The sequence below is a fragment of the Oncorhynchus gorbuscha genome, linkage group LG14 (assembly GCF_021184085.1).
Source record: "Oncorhynchus gorbuscha isolate QuinsamMale2020 ecotype Even-year linkage group LG14, OgorEven_v1.0, whole genome shotgun sequence".
NCBI lineage: Eukaryota > Metazoa > Chordata > Actinopteri > Salmoniformes > Salmonidae > Oncorhynchus > Oncorhynchus gorbuscha.
The window spans coordinates 50,028,102-50,047,943 of record NC_060186.1 but is presented as its reverse complement, the minus strand read 5'-3'; the positions used below and the strand labels follow the sequence as shown (position 1 = coordinate 50,047,943).

The window sequence follows — 19,842 nt, the reverse complement described above, 5'->3', positions numbered from 1 at the left end:
CTTTTTTTATATTGTTCCTCAATTGTGTAATTAGCTATACTTTTATTCTGCTACAAAAGTTACAATGACTAATGGTTTGACTGCATAATATCCCTCTCATGATCAATATGAGCTGTTTAGACATTTAAAACGGTTTAGCGGGCCTGATGGACCACATAATTGATCGTTTAAAAATAAAAAGACGTTTTAACAAAGGCCTGAATGAACCAACAGTGATTCATAAAAGTCAGATGGACGATAAACCGTGTGCTAAGGCCAGCCCATCCTCACAGGAATGTCTGAAGTGTGCAGTTAACCTCCAGAGAACCCAGATATGCTTCCAGGGAATAACATCAGTTATATTCCAGATCTACGTCAACACAGTTTATTGGGATGCTCTCTAATATCACAGGTTCGAGACAGACGAGGTTCCTCTCAACCAACTTCAGTCCAGACTGACTCTGCTCTGCCTTGCTCTGCTCTCGCCCCCTGCCAACCAAGCAGGCCTGCTTCACAGACCCATATCCTTCTCTCACATTGTCTGTCGGTGTTCTTATGGCTTTGGTCCTGAACTTTAAAGTCTCCCCTGCACACTCTAACTGGAGCTTAATGACACAGAGTCAACACACTCCACAGTCTGTCCGCAGGCTCAACATCAGTCATTGAGGGTGACTGTTTGGAGAGAGATCAGCATATTTGCGGTGGGGCTGCATGCAGAGTTTTGTTCCACGTTGACACTGGAAACTGCAGGCTAGCCAGGGGGGTGGCGGGAAAAGGCTGTATAATATAGGTTAGTGTAGTTTAGTGGAATGGGTTTTCATCGTGTGTGTGTGTGTGTGTGTGGGTTTTTTATATGAAAGTGGAGCACAGAAGTCGAGGGATCAGACCAGTAACGACAACCATGGCGGAGATTTGTTGTCTGGATTGGTGCTAAATGTACTCTCTTTTTGTTGTTGCATTTTACAGCAGCTCTGTGCCTAATGCTTCCCTCTGTCTTGTGTTTGATGACGCTCGTCTTGACATACCTGATCTCCTACAGTACTTACATGAGAAATGGCACAGTGTTCTTCTATGTTTTAGATGGTGCATCTTGCCTAGTAGTTATTTGCAATATGGACGCTTTCACAATCAAAATCCCACCTGCATTTGTCTAACATGAGTTGCCATTCACCATGGTTACTCAACAGGGAAACTATGAAGTCTGTGGTCAGTGAACTGCTAGAAGTCTGATACTGTGTGGTTTGAAGTGCTGCATGCTTGTTGAAACCAAAACGAGTAGCTCCTTTGTTTCTCTTTTTATAGTGCTGGTTGGACCCTACAAAGGAGATCAAACGTCAGATCCGCAGTAAGTTGTGTTTTTTAAACCTCTTGAAACCTATTTCTGGATGAGGTTTCTCATTAAGTTACCGGGCCACCATGGTACTCACTAATTGGCTTTACTGTACATACCAACCTAATGAAAGGCTTCCACACTATACCCTGTTATTTCACCCACCATTTTCTCCCCATTCACTGTACGCTCTATTCCGATATCCCTAATAGCTAATGTAACTGTTGATATTTACTAGATCTTTTGCAGAGACACATTTTTTATTTTTTTCTGGAGAGAGATGCTCTTTTCACATCTGGACATTGGATTGCAGTAATTCTGGATGGGGCTGGGGAGGGGGAATGTGTGTTGGGTGGAGGGAGGCTGCGCTCTGCTGAACCTCTGGGCAGAGAGAAGGGAAGGGGGGCGCTCGCCACCCCACCCCCAGTCTGATACTCCCAGAGCACTTAGCTTCCAGTAACACCGGCCAGACGTTTGCACATAGTTACACCCCCGAGGGAGTTCAACATGTAGCGATGGGAACAGCGCCTCCGAGCGGGGGGGTACTTTCTGTCCAGGGATGCGTTAAGAGTGTAACACGCCGTGCAGTACAGCCCCAGTGGCCTGCAACAGGCCTCTTCTGTTCCACCGACTCTTACAGGCGTCATTCTACCTGGCTGTCCAAGAGCCAAACCTATGCCAATTTTGTAGCCTTATCTCTCAGTCTTGTTTGGACTGGTTCAACACCTTGTGTCATTAAGTGAGAAACAGACATATGCCCTGTCTGTTAGCCACAGTTTGCTCCCTTCGAGATAAATTCAAAATATCTGGAGTGCTGGCTGATAAGGGAGGCCACCGTTAGACTGACTTGTCTGATTCAGATCAGTAGTCAGGCGGAGTTCACAGTCAGGCCTGCAACTGAAATCACTAGTGGTTTATGTTACTAACTCACATGTCACTGACTTCCAGTGAAATCGTAGATATTGGCGCACTCCATTTTCTTTAGCATATGAAATGAATCCCTCTTTGTTAAGATAATGGCCTGTGCTCTCGCTGGTTGGGGTTTGAGTGCTCTCTCCGCAGAGAGATGGAAAGACTTGGAGCGCAGCAGTGCAGAGGAAATTGCCCTGACATGAAGTCATCTTCTCTGGGATAGAATTTTGTGCAGCTTGACTCTGGACATGATGTCACCAATGTGTGCGTGGGTGGCGGTAACATGCGAGAGAGACCGGACGATGGAGAAGCTTTGTATTTGTTTCACTTATTGAACCTATTGTGTAGGATTTCAGACCAGTGGTGTATTGCTGGTGGATATCATATGATATGATACACCCCATTTTCATTTAAGGTGTCTGTTTACCCTGTAATTGTGTGTGTGTGTGTGTGTGTGTGTGTGTGTGTGTGTGTGTGTGTGTGTGTGTGTGTGTGTGTGTGTGTGTGTGTGTGTGTGTGTGTGTGTGTGTGTGTGTGTGTGTGTGTGTGTGTGTGTGTGTGTGTGTGTGTGTGTGTGTGGAATGGAGGCTGTCTCATGACATTAATTAAGGCCTCTGGTCGGACCCACTTATCTGCAGGCTGTGACTCTGACTGGAACGTTTCAAGGATAACTGAAAAGCGAGGCAGAGCGGAGGGGGGAGACTGAAATCCACTGTGTCCCTGTCACACCACCACGGTTGGACCTTTTGCATAGTCATCTTTGGAAAAACAGTTACTTTTTAATGAGTCTGCCTATGAATAAAAAATTAAAACTGGTGTTTTCTCTCGATATTCGTCCTCTTACACACCTGGAATACTACACTTAATGGGATCATTGAAGCTACTGTTCTGCAAAGTTTTCCTGCCACACACACCCAGCAGAAAATCACAATGTTCCTGGACAGATCAAGTGGTATTAGTCCCTCGGATTGAGATAGTCATGTGATTAGAGCTTCCCCCTCCCAGTAGCACCAGTGAATGAACCCTCCCCTCGTTGATTGTGAAGGATGATCGTCCAGACATGTGACTTGCTCTGAGCCAGCTGCCTTGCATTCCAGTGTATCAGTCTTTAATTTGCCCCCAAGCTTCCTCAAATGGTCACTGACCTCCTCCGCTCAGTCCAGCTGAAGGACAACGGCCACAATATGACTACTGTTGGAACAGTGCCGCTGGGGTCATTTTTGGAATTCCTCTAACATATTTGACTTGACATATCCTGTATCCCATGGCCAGGCTAAGCGTGGGTGAATTCAGCATGGTTTCCCTTCACATGTCTTGTGGGAAAATAAAGTAAGCATTTTTTTTGTTGTATGATTTTCTTTGACCTCTCAGTTGTTCAGACTTCCTGAATTCCTTCCCGTTTTCGCCACACCGTCAATGGAATTGTTTGCTTGCCTGGCTTTTCATCCCAACGTTCACTCTCACATGGCCTTGGGATTCTGGGAAGGATGAAAAGCAGAGCCCTTCGTTGCTGCAGCAGAATAAATGGTCCCCATGGGATCACTTCATAATTACTCTGTTCCAGCGTACTGTCCAGACGAGACCAGGGACACTCACTCGCCTGCAGCTGAACAGGACATTACTATCTCTCTCCACTGATGAGCAACACAGAACCTCCACTGGGAGGTTTTCATTATTTCATTATCCCTTTTCTGCATAGAAAAATCCATAATTCCTAATACATTTCAGACTGTACATTTCAGGGAAAGACCATTAAGTCTGTTATGTCAGGACACGGTTGACATTTGTTTTCAATTAAGCCGTTGTGTAATGTCCCTCGCCCAGATGAAAGAGGGAGAGAGACTGTCGTCATCATCATCCATCTCTTCTCTCCCCGGGTGTAATCAGGCTAGCGCTAGCCCATACCTCTCTCGCTCTCTCGCTCTCTCGCTCTCCGCTGCTAGGTGACAGCCAGCCCTAGCCTAATGCTGACGAAGCTTTAGGCATCGCCACATCAAGCCAGTGGTCTATGAGTGGACGCGCGCGCGCATGCACGCACGCACAGAAATGAGGCGATAGTGTGTATCAGCACTGCTCATCCTGTCTCATCTCACATGGCGCTCTCGAATCGCTGATAACAGGAAGTGGTAGGTAAACATGGAGCCTTGCAAAAGGCTGTTAAGCCCATCTGACCCCAACACCAAGTAGTCTCTCTAAAAACGTAGGCTACTACTAGAAAGTACGTTACTTACGTAAAAGTTACTCCGTGTCATGATTTAGTGTCAAGGATTTGAGTTTGAATTGTTTTATTAACTCATCCACCACCCCCTTCTTTGGAGCACACGTCTTTTTTTTTTTTTGGTACAGACTTTTCTTTGATCCATGTATATACAGATCACAGTTTACATATACATTTTCCATACATGGTACTTTTCTATACAGCGGTCACAACAATAATTCATGACCGAAACATGAGCTCTTTAATCCCACCTCACAGCCACTCACAGCCCATCACAACTATCACCGTAGACCACCCTGTTTGGTGTGTGCCATATGTTTTGCAATTGTGACGTGAAGTTGATTTGAGAGTTGTTGAACGTGTTTTTCTGAAATGTACTGTGTTCTCCGCTAGCTGGTTGAGCCTAAATCCAGCCTTTTTCTACTGATTTTAAATCCCCTCAGTGTGTCCAATGATGGATACCCAAAACAGAGTGTGAGCGGTATGTTGAAAGGCCCTGTTTCTGTTCTGCTATTTTTGATGAGTCTCTTTGCACCACGGTACAGCACCAAATCAAAATTCCTCTCACCAGGTCTTTCCAGGCTTGACAAAACTCCACTTCAAAGAGAAGACCCCAATTGTATACTCCTCGAGGCATCTCTCCTTTTCAAAACCCATTGGAGGAGAAGACCGAGGTCCCGCCCCTCTGACCTTCTCCTCCAATGTGTTTTGAAAAGGAGACTAGGAGAGAGGAATGCCAGGAGTATGCAATTCAGACCTTCACAGAGCCTCTCCTCACGGGTCTTAGCTGTTGTGTAATTGCGTGCAGCTGCTACATCCTTCCCAGTGTGTCATCTTGTTCTCTTTCTATCTCTCTGCCCGTCTGATTCCCTCTTCTCCACCACTATCCATACATGCACGCACTCACACACACACACCTACCTTACGATGAGCACAGCTGTTGGGGCTGTGCCACTTCTTTTAGCAGAGTGAGTGTTCTTAGCACATCTGGTTCTTAGCACATCTGGCCCGGCATGCCGCCATCGCTTGTTTTTCCGTGTGGGTTATTTTACACTAAATGCATAATTATCCTTCCTCTACATACAAACGCTCACCCAAACGAATTAGCTGGAGTCGGTTCGTCTTTGTTTGAACACACACGGCCTGGCCTTATGGCTTAGAAATAATGATCACGTGTTATGACGATATAGATCAAGTATTTCCTTTCACTCTTTTGATCAGATGAGACCCTGTTTTTTTTTTCCCTGTTCCGTTTCCACAGATGCCACCTGGCAGTTTGCGTTCAATGTCAAGTTCTACCCCCCTGATCCATCCCAGCTGACCGAGGATATTACCAGGTATTGTACTGTCCCTTTCATCAGGAAACAAAGAGGTCAAACAGCCACGACACACACACACACACCACATCTGTTTCGTCCCCACTCCTTCAATTGTACATTTTGAATGTTTGGCTTTATTGTGTTAGTCATAAAGCAAAGAAAATGGATCTGCCCAGTCGCGCAAACAAATCATGTTTTTATACCACACAGATGGCCCGTAGCAGTCTCAAACCTACAGTCTGTTAATACTTTGCATTCACACTATTTGGACATCTTTCCAGAGTATTTTGTACACAGGCTTTATGGGGGAAATATAAATACATGTACTGTTATGGTATGTACAGTACATGCTATTGATTTTCAGACAGCATGCCCATACAGAATGTACATGCAGAATGTAGCTAAACACACACACACACACACACACACACACACACACACACACACACACACACACACACACACACACACACACACACACACACACACACACACACACACACACACACACACACACACACACACACACACACACACACACAAGCACTGTTATTCAATGTACAACTGGTCTGTATAACCTAGTCCAGATCCAGTCAAGGCAAGCCCGTTGCTGTACAGTAGTTGTACACTGCAGCAGCAACTGGTTGATGAGGTCAGAAGAGCAGAACACTGAGGGGGAGGGGACGGTGGGCATCCACTGAGTGTTCAATGTCCATGTGTGTGTGTCCCCCTAGCTTCCCAGTGTCTAATCATGCCCTGATCCGAGCCCTCAGCCGGTGCACTCCCATCACTGAGCCGCTGCCTAAACTAGCGTAGAAATGCCCTCTTTGATCGGCGCCCGTCAAAAGGTTGCAGTAATATCCAGTGCAGTGGAGCTTCAGCCTCCAGAGTTTAGTTTCAGTACAGCCCCAGGGCCAAGGTCACAGGCAGTATGCTATTTCTGCATCTCTGAGTCTGCAGGCTGCACACCGTGAAGGGGGGGGGGGGGTTTGCTTGCGTGCAGATGGTTTCCATCCGTTGCCTGTGATGTTGGCCCTGGGGCTATACTGAAACTAAACTCTGGAGGCTGAAGACCGCTCCACTGGATATTGCTGCAACCTTTTGCTATTTCTGTATGCTATTTCTGCTTCTCTGCAGGCTGCTGCACTACTGTAACGTACAGGAAAACGCCCCCCCCCACCACCACCATCTAACCCACAGTTTTCACATGCGTGTTGTGTCAGAACTGAAGTAGTGGGCTAGTGTCATGAGAAATGTACAGACCAGAATTACAACCTGTGTTTCATGCCTCAATGTGGTTAAGGACTGTGACTCTCTCCCTCCACCCCTCCTCCTCATCCCATCTCTCTCTCTTCTCTCCGTCTCCCTGTAGATATCTCCTGTGCCTTCAGCTCCGACAGGACATAGTGTCAGGGCGTCTGCCCTGCTCCTTCGTCACCCACTCCCTGCTGGGTTCCTACGCCCTGCAGGCCGAGCTGGGAGACCATGACTCCGGCGAGCACCGCCTCGACTACATCAGCGACTTCCAGTTCGCCCCCTCACAGACCAAGGAGATGGAGGAGAAGGTGGTGGAGCTCCACAAAACTCACAGGTCAGGGCCGTTTGGGGTTAAAGGGTATAGTTCAGTGATGACTATCCCTTTTTAAATTAGCAAACGAGCAAGTGACAATGACACTGTGTCATAGTTTTAGGGGAGATGAAATATTATAGCTAAAAGGGAACTCTTTAAAACCTAGGACTGGGGAGAGACACCTGTGTAGAAATTAGTTGGAAATGACCCGTGGACTTTACAGGTACTGTGATCATTATCATACTTTGAATTCCCGTTTTCAGGACCTGCCACTTCAGATCATTCACTTGAACTCTTCACCTCTGTTTGTTTACAATAGATTGTTTGTTTTGTCTACTTTTCTAGAGGGATGACTCCTGCTCAAGCAGATGCCCAGTTCTTAGAAAACGCTAAGAAGTTGTCGATGTACGGTGTGGATCTCCACCACGCCAAGGTGCCTAGCTGCCACACAAAGTGGTTTTGAAATGTCCAATTCAACCAGAAATTATGTTTGAGAAATAATTCCTGTATTTATTTTGGGGGAAATGTGAGGAAAAACATTTTGAGGTTTATAAAATGCCCTGCGATGAGAAAATGTGAAGCTGATGGCGGTAAGAAAGGTGAATGAACTGTAAGCTGTAGTGTGGATATCCTCTGCACAAGGAGTCATAGCTTGCTGGTCAGTATTCGAACTTCGTCATTAGTCCCAGGAACTGTTCCACTATGCTCCATTCATTGTGTATGGAGGTCTGGAAGAAACGCCTGTGAGAGCACACAGGACTCAGGGAGGCTCCTTTGATGTGGTGTGCATTGAGGGGAAGAGAGGGCGCCGGAAAACAGAAAGCCAAAGCATTTCAACTGGAAAAGAGAGCCGGCCCTACCACCGCGTCAGCTGTACAAACACATGTGGTGGATTGGAGCCGGAGCTCTTTTCACTGGGCCATCGACATGGGAACAGCCCCGTGGAATGAACCCTCGTCTCTCCACGTGGACTCGACATGGGTTGAAAATAGTCAGAGAAATATTTGGTCCAGAGAGGGAGAAAGGGAATGAGAGGGAGAGCGATAAGGGGGGAGAGAAGGATCAGTGACCTCTTAGTACATAACCCAACCGTCAGTGAGAAAAGTACATGTCAGGCCCACATGTCCTCTCACTCGCTCATGCTATCTTTCTTTCTCTGTAGGCAGGGAATGCAGGTCATGTGGAAAAGCATGCCAAGGCCATGCGGAGTGAGAGGGTTTGGTTAAAAGCCATGCATTGGCATCTAATAGTTGCCTTGCCCATTGGCGGGGATGGATTTTCCTCATTTTACCGTTGAATACACAAATCAATAGTCACTCTGTATCTGTCCATACAGCCAGACTTTAAAAGGCCCTTTATGGCGTCATGCAAGCTTGATAACAACGTTACCATTGAGTTGTGATGGGATGATTGAATATCCGGCCTTTTAGTTGTATGTTATAGCAAATAATTCCATTGTGCTCCTTGGCAAAATCTGAGAATGTTGTCTGTTCTCTCCTTGTTGTCTATACTGCATACTTGACTGTGTTTTCTCTTCATTGTATTTTGTTGAACTGTTGCTTTGGCTGGTGTCTTTGTCTGCAGGACTCTGAGGGAGTCGACATCATGTTGGGAGTGTGTGCCAACGGCTTGCTGATCTACAAAGACCGACTCCGGATAAACCGCTTTGCCTGGCCCAAAATCCTCAAGATTTCCTACAAACGCAGCAACTTCTATATCAAAATCAGGCCGGGAGAGGTACGGAACAGCACCGCCCTCAGAGGAAAACACTAGACATTTCCACATTTTGGAGCTGTCCTTTTCGAAGAGCACCACTAGGAAGGAGAGCACCCGTAGGAAGGAGACTCCTTCATTGAGCCAAATACTGACAGTGTTAGGAGATGGTTTGATTGTACAGAGGGAAATACTGACATTTAGATATTTCTTTCTTTAACGCCCATTCAAACTAGTGTCTTGGAGGTGGGGGCGTTGGGTCCATATCTCTGTCTTTTGTAGCGCGTATGTTTTCTAACTAAGCTAGTCTCTAGTACTCAGGGGAACTCACGTCTATACTCTGCTTTTCAGACAGAGCAGTTTGAGAGCTCTGTGGGCTTCAAGCTGCCCAACCACCGCGCTGCCAAGAGGGTCTGGAAGGTCTGTGTGGAGAATCACACCTTCTTCAGGTAACAATCACTGTCAGCATCCACGTCAACAACCCCTACATTTCTGTTGAACTTAATCCTGTTCACCTCTAACTCACTGCATCAGACTTGAAAAGATGTCTGAACGAGGAAGAGCTAGTGTGTTAGGTCCTTTGAAGTCTGTTGTTTTTGAATGATTGCACCATTTGTTAAAATGTTCTGTTCCACCTTTTACATCCATCTACAGGCCCTTTCTAACCTGTTGACTCTGTGAAATGCGTGTCTAAGCTAACACAGACAGTCGGAGCCCATGTCAAACCACAGTGGAGCATGTTAAATTGCATTTCCCCCCCCACAGTCTGAAGTGTGTACCAACTGGAGTGTGTAATTGGCCGGTCTCTAGGGAGCACTAAGTTCCTCCGAGTCTTCCTGTCCAGTGCAAAGACTGAAGAGATGGAGCACAGTGGAGTGGAGCGAGGCCATTGTGCACTTATTTGTTTAAGCAGCTTCTCCGTCCGAGGCCTAAAGCCATGGCCATTATCATGCGCTTAAACTGTCTTCTTAGCGTCCGCTCTGCAGGGATGTATCATTAAGGAAGGAACTGTCCCCCACTGGGGATTAAGAATGAGCAAACATTTAATATCCTTTAGGAAAGCAGAGTCCCTCAGACCCACTGATAGAGATGTCTTTCAACCGTGAAACCCCAACTTCTCGCTCCCAGATCAGCCCGTCCCTTGGGGGTTCATCTGTCTTGACGTCATTTGACACGCAACGCCCTATGGTTGGAATCACCCCGGCAACACATTACGTTAAATAAATCCCACCTGCGGCGCCTTGCATTGTTTGACAGTTTGTAAGAGGAGTGTCGGCCCATGGCAAATTGGAACCAGATTCGCCATGGAGATCCTTGGCTGTTTAATCGAGCTATGTTGTTCTTGGCACAGGTGACAAGGAGGGGAGCCACAGCCTCAACAAATGCAAAGCAAAAAAATCGCTCGCTGCCTTCTACTCAACCACTAATAGCCAAAGCCCAATAGCACCTCTCTCCTCTATGATTCAGATCCTCTGTGTGCTAAATCAACTCCTAATAATGACTCTCCTTAAACTGCCATCTTAATGGTCTTGTAGACTGATATCAATACCAATGAGAGCTTTAATCAGCCTGGTTAATATCGGTTTGGGCGAAAGAGCTTGATCAAATAGCGGCTTCTTTTGGACTGTGTTGTGAAGGCATGATGTCATGTTAGACCCAGACCCTGGCTGTGCTGGGATGGAGAAGTCGTGCCGGGGATGCTGAGATCATGATGGAATCTACAGAGACCCTGACACACCAGCAGCACGCCCAGGGCCAGCGTGTTTGAATGGGGTTGAAATCAGCTCTGACCTGCACGCCCCTGTGTTTAAACAACAGACCGCCGCCCCAATGTGCCTGTAGAAGAGCAGAGAGCAATTGCCTCACTTTATGGACGCCACTGTGGCTAAACCTGACACCACTAAGACGACGCCAAAGACATCTGGACTGAGTGCCTCCCCTCTGCTCCAGCCTGCTGGCCCCTCAGGCTGGGCACGGGCCTGTTTGAAGGAACTTCTGCTGTCTGTCTGTCTGCGCGCGAAAAATGTCTGATTTAAGGGGCTCTGCGAAGTGAATGGGGGGAGCTGGACGGGCAGGAAAGCCCCGTCGCCATAGGAGATTAAAGATAGGGGCAGGGAGGTTTGCGACCAGCCCTCCCCACTCCCACCTCTGTCTTCCGATAATATTTAGTCCCAAACACAACTGTGACTCAGAGCAGAGCCAGCTAAGGGGAATAAGAGACAGCTAAATGTTCGGCGCCCTTTACAGCTGTGTTTACTTACGGTCACTGACAAACAATGAGACTGTTGAATGGATCCCTTATACCTGCGTCTTCATGACTCATCCTTAGCCATCTCTGTGTGTAAATAGAGAAGTTATGTTTATCACTTTGGCTTCAGCGGTGGTCCCAGTTTACTGGCATGAAATAGAGTACTAGGCTTTCTTCCAGTGAAAAATCTATCTACTCTCACAGTCTTCCAGTAAACTGAAATAAGTTTTGTATACTGCTACTAAACTGGATATGAAAAAGTTTTGTTTTCAGAATAGTATTGATCTTATTTTGGTCCCATGCTCGCTCTAGGTTGATGACTCCAGAAGCACCCATTAAAGCCAAGTTTCTCACGCTGGGCTCCAAGTTCCGATACAGTGGGCGGACCCAGGCCCAGACACGACAGGCCAGCACCCTCATCGACAGGCCGGCACCCTACTTCGAGCGCACCTCCAGCAAGCGTATCTCACGAAGCCTGGATGGAGGTAGGCCGTGGCACTAGACAAACACACACACATTTGGGGTGCCATATTACTATGCCCACTACCTTAAACTATGGGCTCTGCTGAGTCAGTCCATAGCTATCTCTGCAGGAAGAGTGGAGAGTGTTACTCGGTGGAATATGGTCTCTACACCCGGCCTTCACAAGCAGTAAGTCTCTTTGTGTCAGGGAGCTCTCATTCAGTCCGCTCAAGGCAAACGCCGTAGGGGGACATCACAGAACCACCCCCCGGCCTCGTCATCAAAGAGATATTTAGAGGAACTGCTGGGGAAACACTCCAAACCAGAGTGTGAGCGAAGGAGGGAACGTAACAAAGGACCCGCAAGGTCAGAGGAAAACCATTACAGTGAGACGTACAAAAAGAAACACAACCCTGTTCAGATGTTCTGTTTCGTCCCGATCAATTGTTAACGTTTAGAGCACACTAACACCATCCTCCTAGTTTGTTCAAACCGTCTCGTCTGAAGTGTTTAGAGCGGAGCCAGTGTCCTATACGGGGTCAGCCAGTGAGTGTGTGTGTAGCTAGCTGTATGCATGACTTCCTCCCCATCATGGGCATTTGGTTAGATATGGGAAATGGCTCCTACATCTGTTTCCCTTTGTTTGGGAATTACTGGGGATGAATCCGGACTCATTCGTCTTGACCAGGGGATTTCAAAAGTGTTTCAATGGCTGGACCCCTGCTGTATATGTGACACTATACATTTACCACGGGAAAGAAACAGTGCCAGTAAAGCAATTGCACGCATGAAGGATGTTGTCAGTAATTAGGCCTATTTTCAACCATTGAAAGCGTTCTAGAACTTGCTCTGAGCAAAACTGTGTCTAGTTGATTTGGGGAATTAGACTGAAATGCAGTAGTACTGGACTGTAGCCTGCAAGCAGGCTGCCATGAAGATTAAATGCAGGTGATGCTGTAGCTGAAAGTGTTGTTGTAATTAAACCCGGGAATCTAAGCTTGAACATGTACGGTGGTTCCTGTGACAGAGCGAATACCGTGTAATATTGACCCATCTGCATTTTGCTTCCCACTACATCAGCACTAATCCAGGAGGAGAGTACTATCTCGACAAACATGAATCACCAAATGAATGTTGGTTACTCAATACTCTACGTTGCCGTGAGTAGCCTACAACGATTGAATGAGGCGAGGGCTTTTGCCCTTCTTCCTCCCTCTGTCTAGCTTGAAGATCTGACGGTACTAGGATAACTAAATCAAATATCCCAAATACCCCGAGTGCACAAGGGCCATTCATTATTAAAGGGTTACTCTACTCTACTCTACTCTACTCTACTCTGTCCAGCTGTGGGCTAACCTGGCCTGCTCTGGAATCTCCATTCTTTGCTTCCTTACCTCCTTTCCACTCCTGTATGTAGGTCCTCTCTGAGGAGCCTCTTGATCGTTCACCATCAATGCTCTATACTATTAATTCCCTCTAGCCCCTCCGTAGTAGAGGCGATCAAGAGAAGAGACGTCGGGAACCATTTGTTCTCAGTCTGGCCAGCTGTGGAGTCTTCTCTGTGCTCTGATTGAGACAAAGATCTGGCCCCTGATTAGGGCCCCCAGACCCAGTAATCCCCCAGAGCTTTAGAGAGGGTCACAGCTGGTATGGGACCGGGACTGGGATTCTGAACGAGGCGGCCCTAGCTGAGTAGAATTTGGTTCTGGTTTCTGGATCAATTATTCTCTCTTCCCCCAACACATGGCACAACAATACAGGGAGTGACGGCTGTGATGTGGGTGGCATGGTCGGTTACAGATGATAACAGGTTCCATATCACACCGCCACCATATCAAACCCTCACAACTAAACCTCAAGAATTCATGAACGGACCACTCAGTCTCTCTCTCTCTGTGTGTGTGTGTGTGTGTGTGTGTGTGTGTGTGTGTGTGTGTGTGTGTGTGTGTGTGTGTGTGTGTGTGTGTGTGTGTGTGTGTGTGTGTGTGTGTGTGTGTGTGTGTGTGTGTGTGTGTGTGTGTGTGTGTGTGTTGGCACTACGAAATCCACTACTGTACACTACTGCTATTCATGACATGTCAATTACTGTAGTTTCACATAGATCTAGCATTTAACCAAAGAACTGATGCTGTGTCATTTTCCCTGAGCTCTTTTCAACTGAATAGCTATTGGAAGTAGGCCTATACTATAACTAAACCAAATAGCCATGTCTGGTATGTACTATGAATCTGTGCATTCATAGTCTTCTTTCATATGAACCAGATTAAACTGTGCTCTGTGGTTAGAGTGCCCTCTGCTGGCCAGGTGTTGACGTTAGGACTTCCAGTGACTTCATGATATGTATTGTGATTCTCACGATTCTATATGTGTTGCGGTTTGATACTGCGATTTTATTATATGCGATTCGATGTTCCAAACATATTGCTCAGCATATGTCTGCTGCAGAGAGGTGAGAGAGCATGAGACAATTAGTTTTCATTAGTCTTCGATTAAAAAAAAGGGCCAAAAACATGTTGGGTCCATATTTTTATTTATTTTTATTTCTTTAAAGATGGAGAACAGCAGGTTTAGCCAACTAGTGCTAGCTAACGCTACCTAACAAAACATAACGATATTGTGATGTGACTGTCGATTTTTTTTGTATTTTTATCACGAGTTGACATTAGAATTGATGTGCTGAGCTGAATATCATTCGGAAATGAATGGAGAATATAGTTGTTATATAAAGCTGTGTGTGTTGTCTCCTCTCTGCCCCTCTAGCTCCAATGATTAACGTGACCGAGGCCCAGGAGTCAGCCCCCACCTCTGGGGAGAACGGCAGGGAGCCTGGCCTGGAACTCTCCTCTGACTCCAAGGTGAGAGAGGAGGCAGGGGGATGTTCACACTCGGGTCTCTCCTCTCTCTCTCTAGGTAGAATGAGACATCCCGTTGTTGGACCAGGACTGAATTGTCTGTCTGTTCCTAATCTCATTTGTCTCAAAGAAATGCCCCCAAGGTTTCACTACAGGGGAACTCAATTCATTGTATGTCTACTGTTTAGTTTAGAATAACTAGCCTATTGTTCTGTTCGTTGGATTGTATGCAAACCAACCAGTATAGTGACTTAATCTTTGTGTATTTGGTTTTGTCACATTCCCCGCCCCTCCTCAAAAGATCTACTGTGTAATGTGTTTCTTTGCGTTTTGACAAATCTACCGAACAAACCCCCCCATTCAGCCCAGTAGTCAAAACAACAGCCGCAGGAGCAGTGTATAGTTGAATTGAATTAGCTGGAGCTATAGGATGCCATTCTGAACTGTCTGCTCCGTGCCCCTGCTAGTTCCTATTGGAAGAGTTTTAGACTGGCTTGACATTTGGTAGCTGTATAAAGGATCTTATTCAGTCTTACAGTGAGTTGGCCATGAAAGCCATGTATTCAGTTCGTTATGTAACCTGTGGTACTGAGCGCAAAGAATTCAGAGGCTCATCTCTTCTGTGATAAAGCCCAGTTCATTGGGCACACTGTCTTAGTTGTACTAGGGGTAATGTATCCCGATAGGACCATGGGACCCGCCCCCTTTGCAAATGTGATTATTAATCGAGACTCCACGAAGTGGATTTTTGTCCGGCAGATGTTGTCCTGCCATGGCAGGGTAGATGTATGGTTCTCAGGAAGTGAACATGTTGTTAAGAGGACAGAGCTCAAAGTACTTTGAGTTTTGAATTTGATTTGAACGAGGACAACCGGAGTACGACGGTGCTCTAACTCGATCTCAAACACCTTCCTGTTTTGGGGTTTCTTCCCCCCCTGTTATCTCTTCTGACTTCAGTCTGCGTCTCTGTCCACTAATGATGCCAGCTTTAATCCTGTTGTACAGTTGTAGAATGTGATTGACCTCCCTCACACCCCACCCGCCCTCTTTCTCCAGCACCCCCTGACCCCTGACCTTTTCCACTGCCCCCTCTCTGTGACCTCTCGTCTGCACCCCTGACTTGACATGTCTCACTGACTAATAGTGTGTTTCTCTCTCTCCCCCTCTCCTCTCTTTTCCTGTGCACTCTATCCTGTTACTGTTTTATAATTTCTCACACACATTTATTTTATTTTATGGGTTGTGATTTTGCTTGCGTTTCCCCTACTGGCCCCTCCCTGCATGGTGTCTACATGTGGACTGCTCTCTTTCTCTCTCTGCGGCGGGGAAACGATGCTCCCTCACTGTGCAGTCTATCTTCATGTTCCCCCTGTCCTTCTCCTCCTCCTCCTCAATCTCATCCCTTCCTCCCATCCTGGACACCATCTCTGAGCTGGACATTCTGTCCGACATCTCGGAGGACGGGGACAGGGACTACCCGGGTATCTGGGACCCTGATTGTACCCAGCAGCAGCATGCAGACAGCTTGGCTGCAGCAGAGCAGTACCATCACCAGCCTCTAGAGGCCTCTCCTCCCCCTTCCCCCCTGGCCTGTAGCTCAGAGCCCCAGGAAGGGTCACCTGCCCAGGCAAAGGCTGCCGCTCAATCCAGGCTGGGCCTCTCCCTGCTGGGCATGTTGACGGGCCTGCGCCTGGGCCTCCTTCCCTTCTCTCTGCTGGATGAGGACGGCTACCTCTGCTTTCCCAGTCTGCCCCAGGACTGTGCTGCCTGCTTGGTCCCCGCGGGGTTGCAGCGCTTCCTGCCCCTCTCCTCCCCCTCCCTGGTGCCCTCCTTCATGTTCATCTTGGCTGTGCTGCTGTCTGCCTCCCAGTCCCTGGCTCTGGCCTTCCTCTTGGCCCTGCCCCTGGCCTTGTCGCTGTGCTATCTGGAGCCCAAGGCGCCCGCCCCCGTGGCCAGGCTATGCTCAGACAAAAACACTGACACACACACTTCCCTGCTGCAGGAAGAGCTGTGTGACCCTGCTGCCTAAAGACCGCTACGACACTTTACGCCAACGCAGCGACGGCGCGTCGTTCTCTACGTACTTCTACACACTATTTTGTGTGGGTCAAATTTTAGAACGAATCGCATACGACGCTCCGTCACTTTGTTTGCGTAGGGTGTGTAGGGGCCTTAAGTGGCACCATGTCACTACCTCACCTCTGTGTTCTGCACTCCCTCCCTGTTATGTTTCTCTCTCCGTTTTCCTTCTCCAAACCCTTGATTTTCTGTGTAAAATGACCAAATTGAATTGTAATCTTTCGCCAATCTCCAGAGATCTTAAATTAGAAATCATATTGTACTAGTATTGGCTGCTCTGTCATGAATCCTTTTTGTTAAATGAATAAGAGGAAAAGGATACCTTGTACAACTTTTTAGTGTTGTAAAATGATCAATTCCTGTCATCATACATTTGGCTGGAAATGTTGATAAACCGCTAGATGTGTGAATATGTTCAGTATATGTCTGTTATCAAGCTACTTTTGGCCTATAAGGACGTTATTGCAGCGTTTCACTCCCTGCCCCTGTCCTGATCAGTGTTATTAGTCGCCATTTAATATGCCAGAGTTTCTCACAATTTTTTGAAAACAGTATAAAAAAAAAACACACGGTAGAAAATACACAAAAAAAACATAAAATCAGCTCTACACAGAAACAAGACCAGGCCGCTGCCCAGTATCCCAGCCAAGGCCAGCATGTGCACCCTCCCCCTCCGTCCAATCATGCCTTACTCTCATGTGGGCGGAGCCTGGCTGCTCCTCCCTCAATCACACGACATCGCACCTTTATGTGGTGCTGCTGGGAATCGGCCTTTCCCATCATCCATTTCACCTTCTCTTTCTCCCAACAAAAACCATTCCCACTACATGCAGGTAGAGGAGGAGCCTAGCGAAGGGGCGGCGGCCACACCTACTGAGGGCACTGAGGTCTGTGAGGGCCCGTCGTACTGCACCTTTTTAAGATGATCTATAATACCATTTATACAGAGCGGTATGGGCAGTGCAGGTGTCAAACTAACATGTCCTCTTCTCCTTGGCACTCGTAGATGAAAGGAGATGAGCCAGACTCCTCCCAACAGGTTGATTTGATTGGTTGTTTGATGGTGTATTTGTCTGTAAATCAGCTGGGGTTTTCCACATCCTCTCTGCGCCTCATTTTGTAGCCTGGGTTTGACTTTTGCTGCAGGAATGTAATGCTTTGTTGTTGATATCTTTGTCTTTTTAGTGCTGGTGCCACTGTGATCTGGGATGTATTTGGTGCTTTTTATTTCCAGGGGGAAAAGGAGGACAACACACTGCTGTCCAACCACGCGCCACCAAAGCTGCACATACTACGGTTTAGGACATTGTTCCGGATAGACTTGCCTTAGCTGCAGCATTCTAAGGGTTAAACCCCCAAGTGAGCTCCACATTGTGAGGACTAAGTGTTCTCTTATGTCCACATTTTAGTATTAGAGTTGATCACTACACAGCTACGGTGAAGTGTGGTTTGGAGAGGGTCCAGTGTGCTTGTGGCCCTGTCCCCACAGCCTCTGTACTGGATCTGTCCTGACTGCACAGGGTCTCACCTCTGGCTGCATTTGATTTACTCTTTATTATGATTTTTTTTGCACAAAATGCCTCACGTCTTCATTTTTTGATTCCACAGAGCGGAAGGTTGAGAGTGCAGGGGGAAAATATATATGTCAGACATAGCAATTTAATGTTGGAGGTTGGTATGACTATGATGACTATTGGCGCCTAACTAAAGGGAATCAAAGCCCAAGCCTGTGTCCTCTTGGCTCCTGTCCCAGGCTGACTACTCCGGTCTACCTCTCACTCTCAGGCTCTGTGTGTGTGATTGTATGTGTTTGAACACCAATGCATGATTCTGCATGAGGGATGGGGATTGGGTGCATGTCTGACCGAAACAGGGTTCGGTGTTTAGTGGGGTGAGGGTGGCCGCTGATTACCGGCCTATTATTGAGTCTATTTTTTTTTTTGTGAACATATTATTTAGTATTGCCTGGTGATATCCGACTAATATTGTTTCCCTAACCCATTTAGGGATTTTCCTGCTTTGGTTGGCTTGATTTGAGTTTTGAATTTGTAATGGTACAATAACAAACTAAACCTGCCCCCAAAACGTGGAACTGCCATGATGCCTTATGCCATGTAATTACTAGAATGTCTTTTTACGCTATTAAACGTAAATAAACGACACTTTTATCATGACCTTCCCTTACCGGGGTCATGATGGGAGAAATGACCTGGAATAGACTCATGAAGTGTAGATAATGAGAACAATGTTTCAAACCTTCTGGAGTATGCTGAATGGAAAAAATGTAAAAATATATGTAAATGTATTTCAAGTGAAGCCACACTCTGTCACTTATCACCATGGCAACAGCATGTGCTTTATGCCATGTATAAATGTACGCCTGTCGAAATGTGACGACCAGACGCATTTAAAGCGAAACCCTTGTTCAACGGTGTCAAAGGCAAAATTGGTTCCTCTGATTGGGTTCCATTGGCAGTTCCATGTTTTTGTCGTTCACGTTGTAGGCTACTACTGAACTAAAGGGTTAAACTCTTGACAAAAGCCTCACCTCACTGATGCCTCTCTCTCATCACAACCTTTGATCAGTGTGGATGTTTTCTACATCCTCCAATTGTCTAAAAGGGCTCACAACGACTTGAAATCGGACTGCTTTTAATTGGATATCGTCATCCGTTAGAGTGAGGTCACGATTGGGACGGTGTGTGGCCATTATTTCTTAGTCTCACTAAATACAGTGAAGAAACGGTGCCACTACCAGCCTGTACATTCTGTGGAGTGATAGCGCCTCCTGGTGGCTCATAAGGAAATGCCCTCATTACTTGGAGCTAGGTCTTCTTGGCCAAACTAGGCTCATAATTGTAATATTTGTATTAATATTTACGGATGCCCTACAGGTTTGTAATTAAGCCATATGAAAGTTCACATGTTCAAAAAATATGTATTTTATTTCTTTATTTGAGCCAACTGTGAGGTAGGAAACGGCGACAAACGCCTATAATTCTGAATGCGGTCACAAATGGTACACCCATACACACACTAAAACTAGCCATACACGGGCAATCAGTGAGGCTTGGCGTCCGTCCTGTTACTGTCATGGTTTCCAGACTAATGTAGCTGTTGTCCATTGTTGTTGTCCCCTCTCCTCACCCCCCACCATGGC

General features: G+C 46.7%; 1 protein-coding gene across 17 annotated transcripts in view; it reads left to right on the top strand.

Annotated features, from left to right (window-relative positions):
* epb41l2 (erythrocyte membrane protein band 4.1 like 2) overlaps nucleotides 1–19,842 on the top strand; it is a 92,762-nt gene that overhangs the window by 61,367 nt on the left and 11,553 nt on the right. For 11 of the 17 annotated variants that reach the window (XM_046298294.1, XM_046298292.1, XM_046298301.1 and 8 more), the window contains exons 5-15: nucleotides 1,282–1,324; nucleotides 5,701–5,776; nucleotides 7,131–7,349; nucleotides 7,674–7,761; nucleotides 8,913–9,065; nucleotides 9,393–9,490; nucleotides 11,602–11,774; nucleotides 14,512–14,606; nucleotides 17,516–17,569; nucleotides 17,689–17,721; nucleotides 18,291–18,353. In XM_046298294.1, coding sequence (XP_046154250.1) covers nucleotides 1,282–1,324; nucleotides 5,701–5,776; nucleotides 7,131–7,349; nucleotides 7,674–7,761; nucleotides 8,913–9,065; nucleotides 9,393–9,490; nucleotides 11,602–11,774; nucleotides 14,512–14,606; nucleotides 17,516–17,569; nucleotides 17,689–17,721; nucleotides 18,291–18,353 — 1,095 coding nt within the window. The remainder of the gene's footprint in view (nucleotides 1–1,281; nucleotides 1,325–5,700; nucleotides 5,777–7,130; nucleotides 7,350–7,673; nucleotides 7,762–8,912; nucleotides 9,066–9,392; nucleotides 9,491–11,601; nucleotides 11,775–14,511; nucleotides 14,607–17,515; nucleotides 17,570–17,688; nucleotides 17,722–18,290; nucleotides 18,354–19,842) is intronic. The other 6 variants (XM_046298304.1, XM_046298303.1, XM_046298299.1 and 3 more) reach the window with 3 other exon arrangements.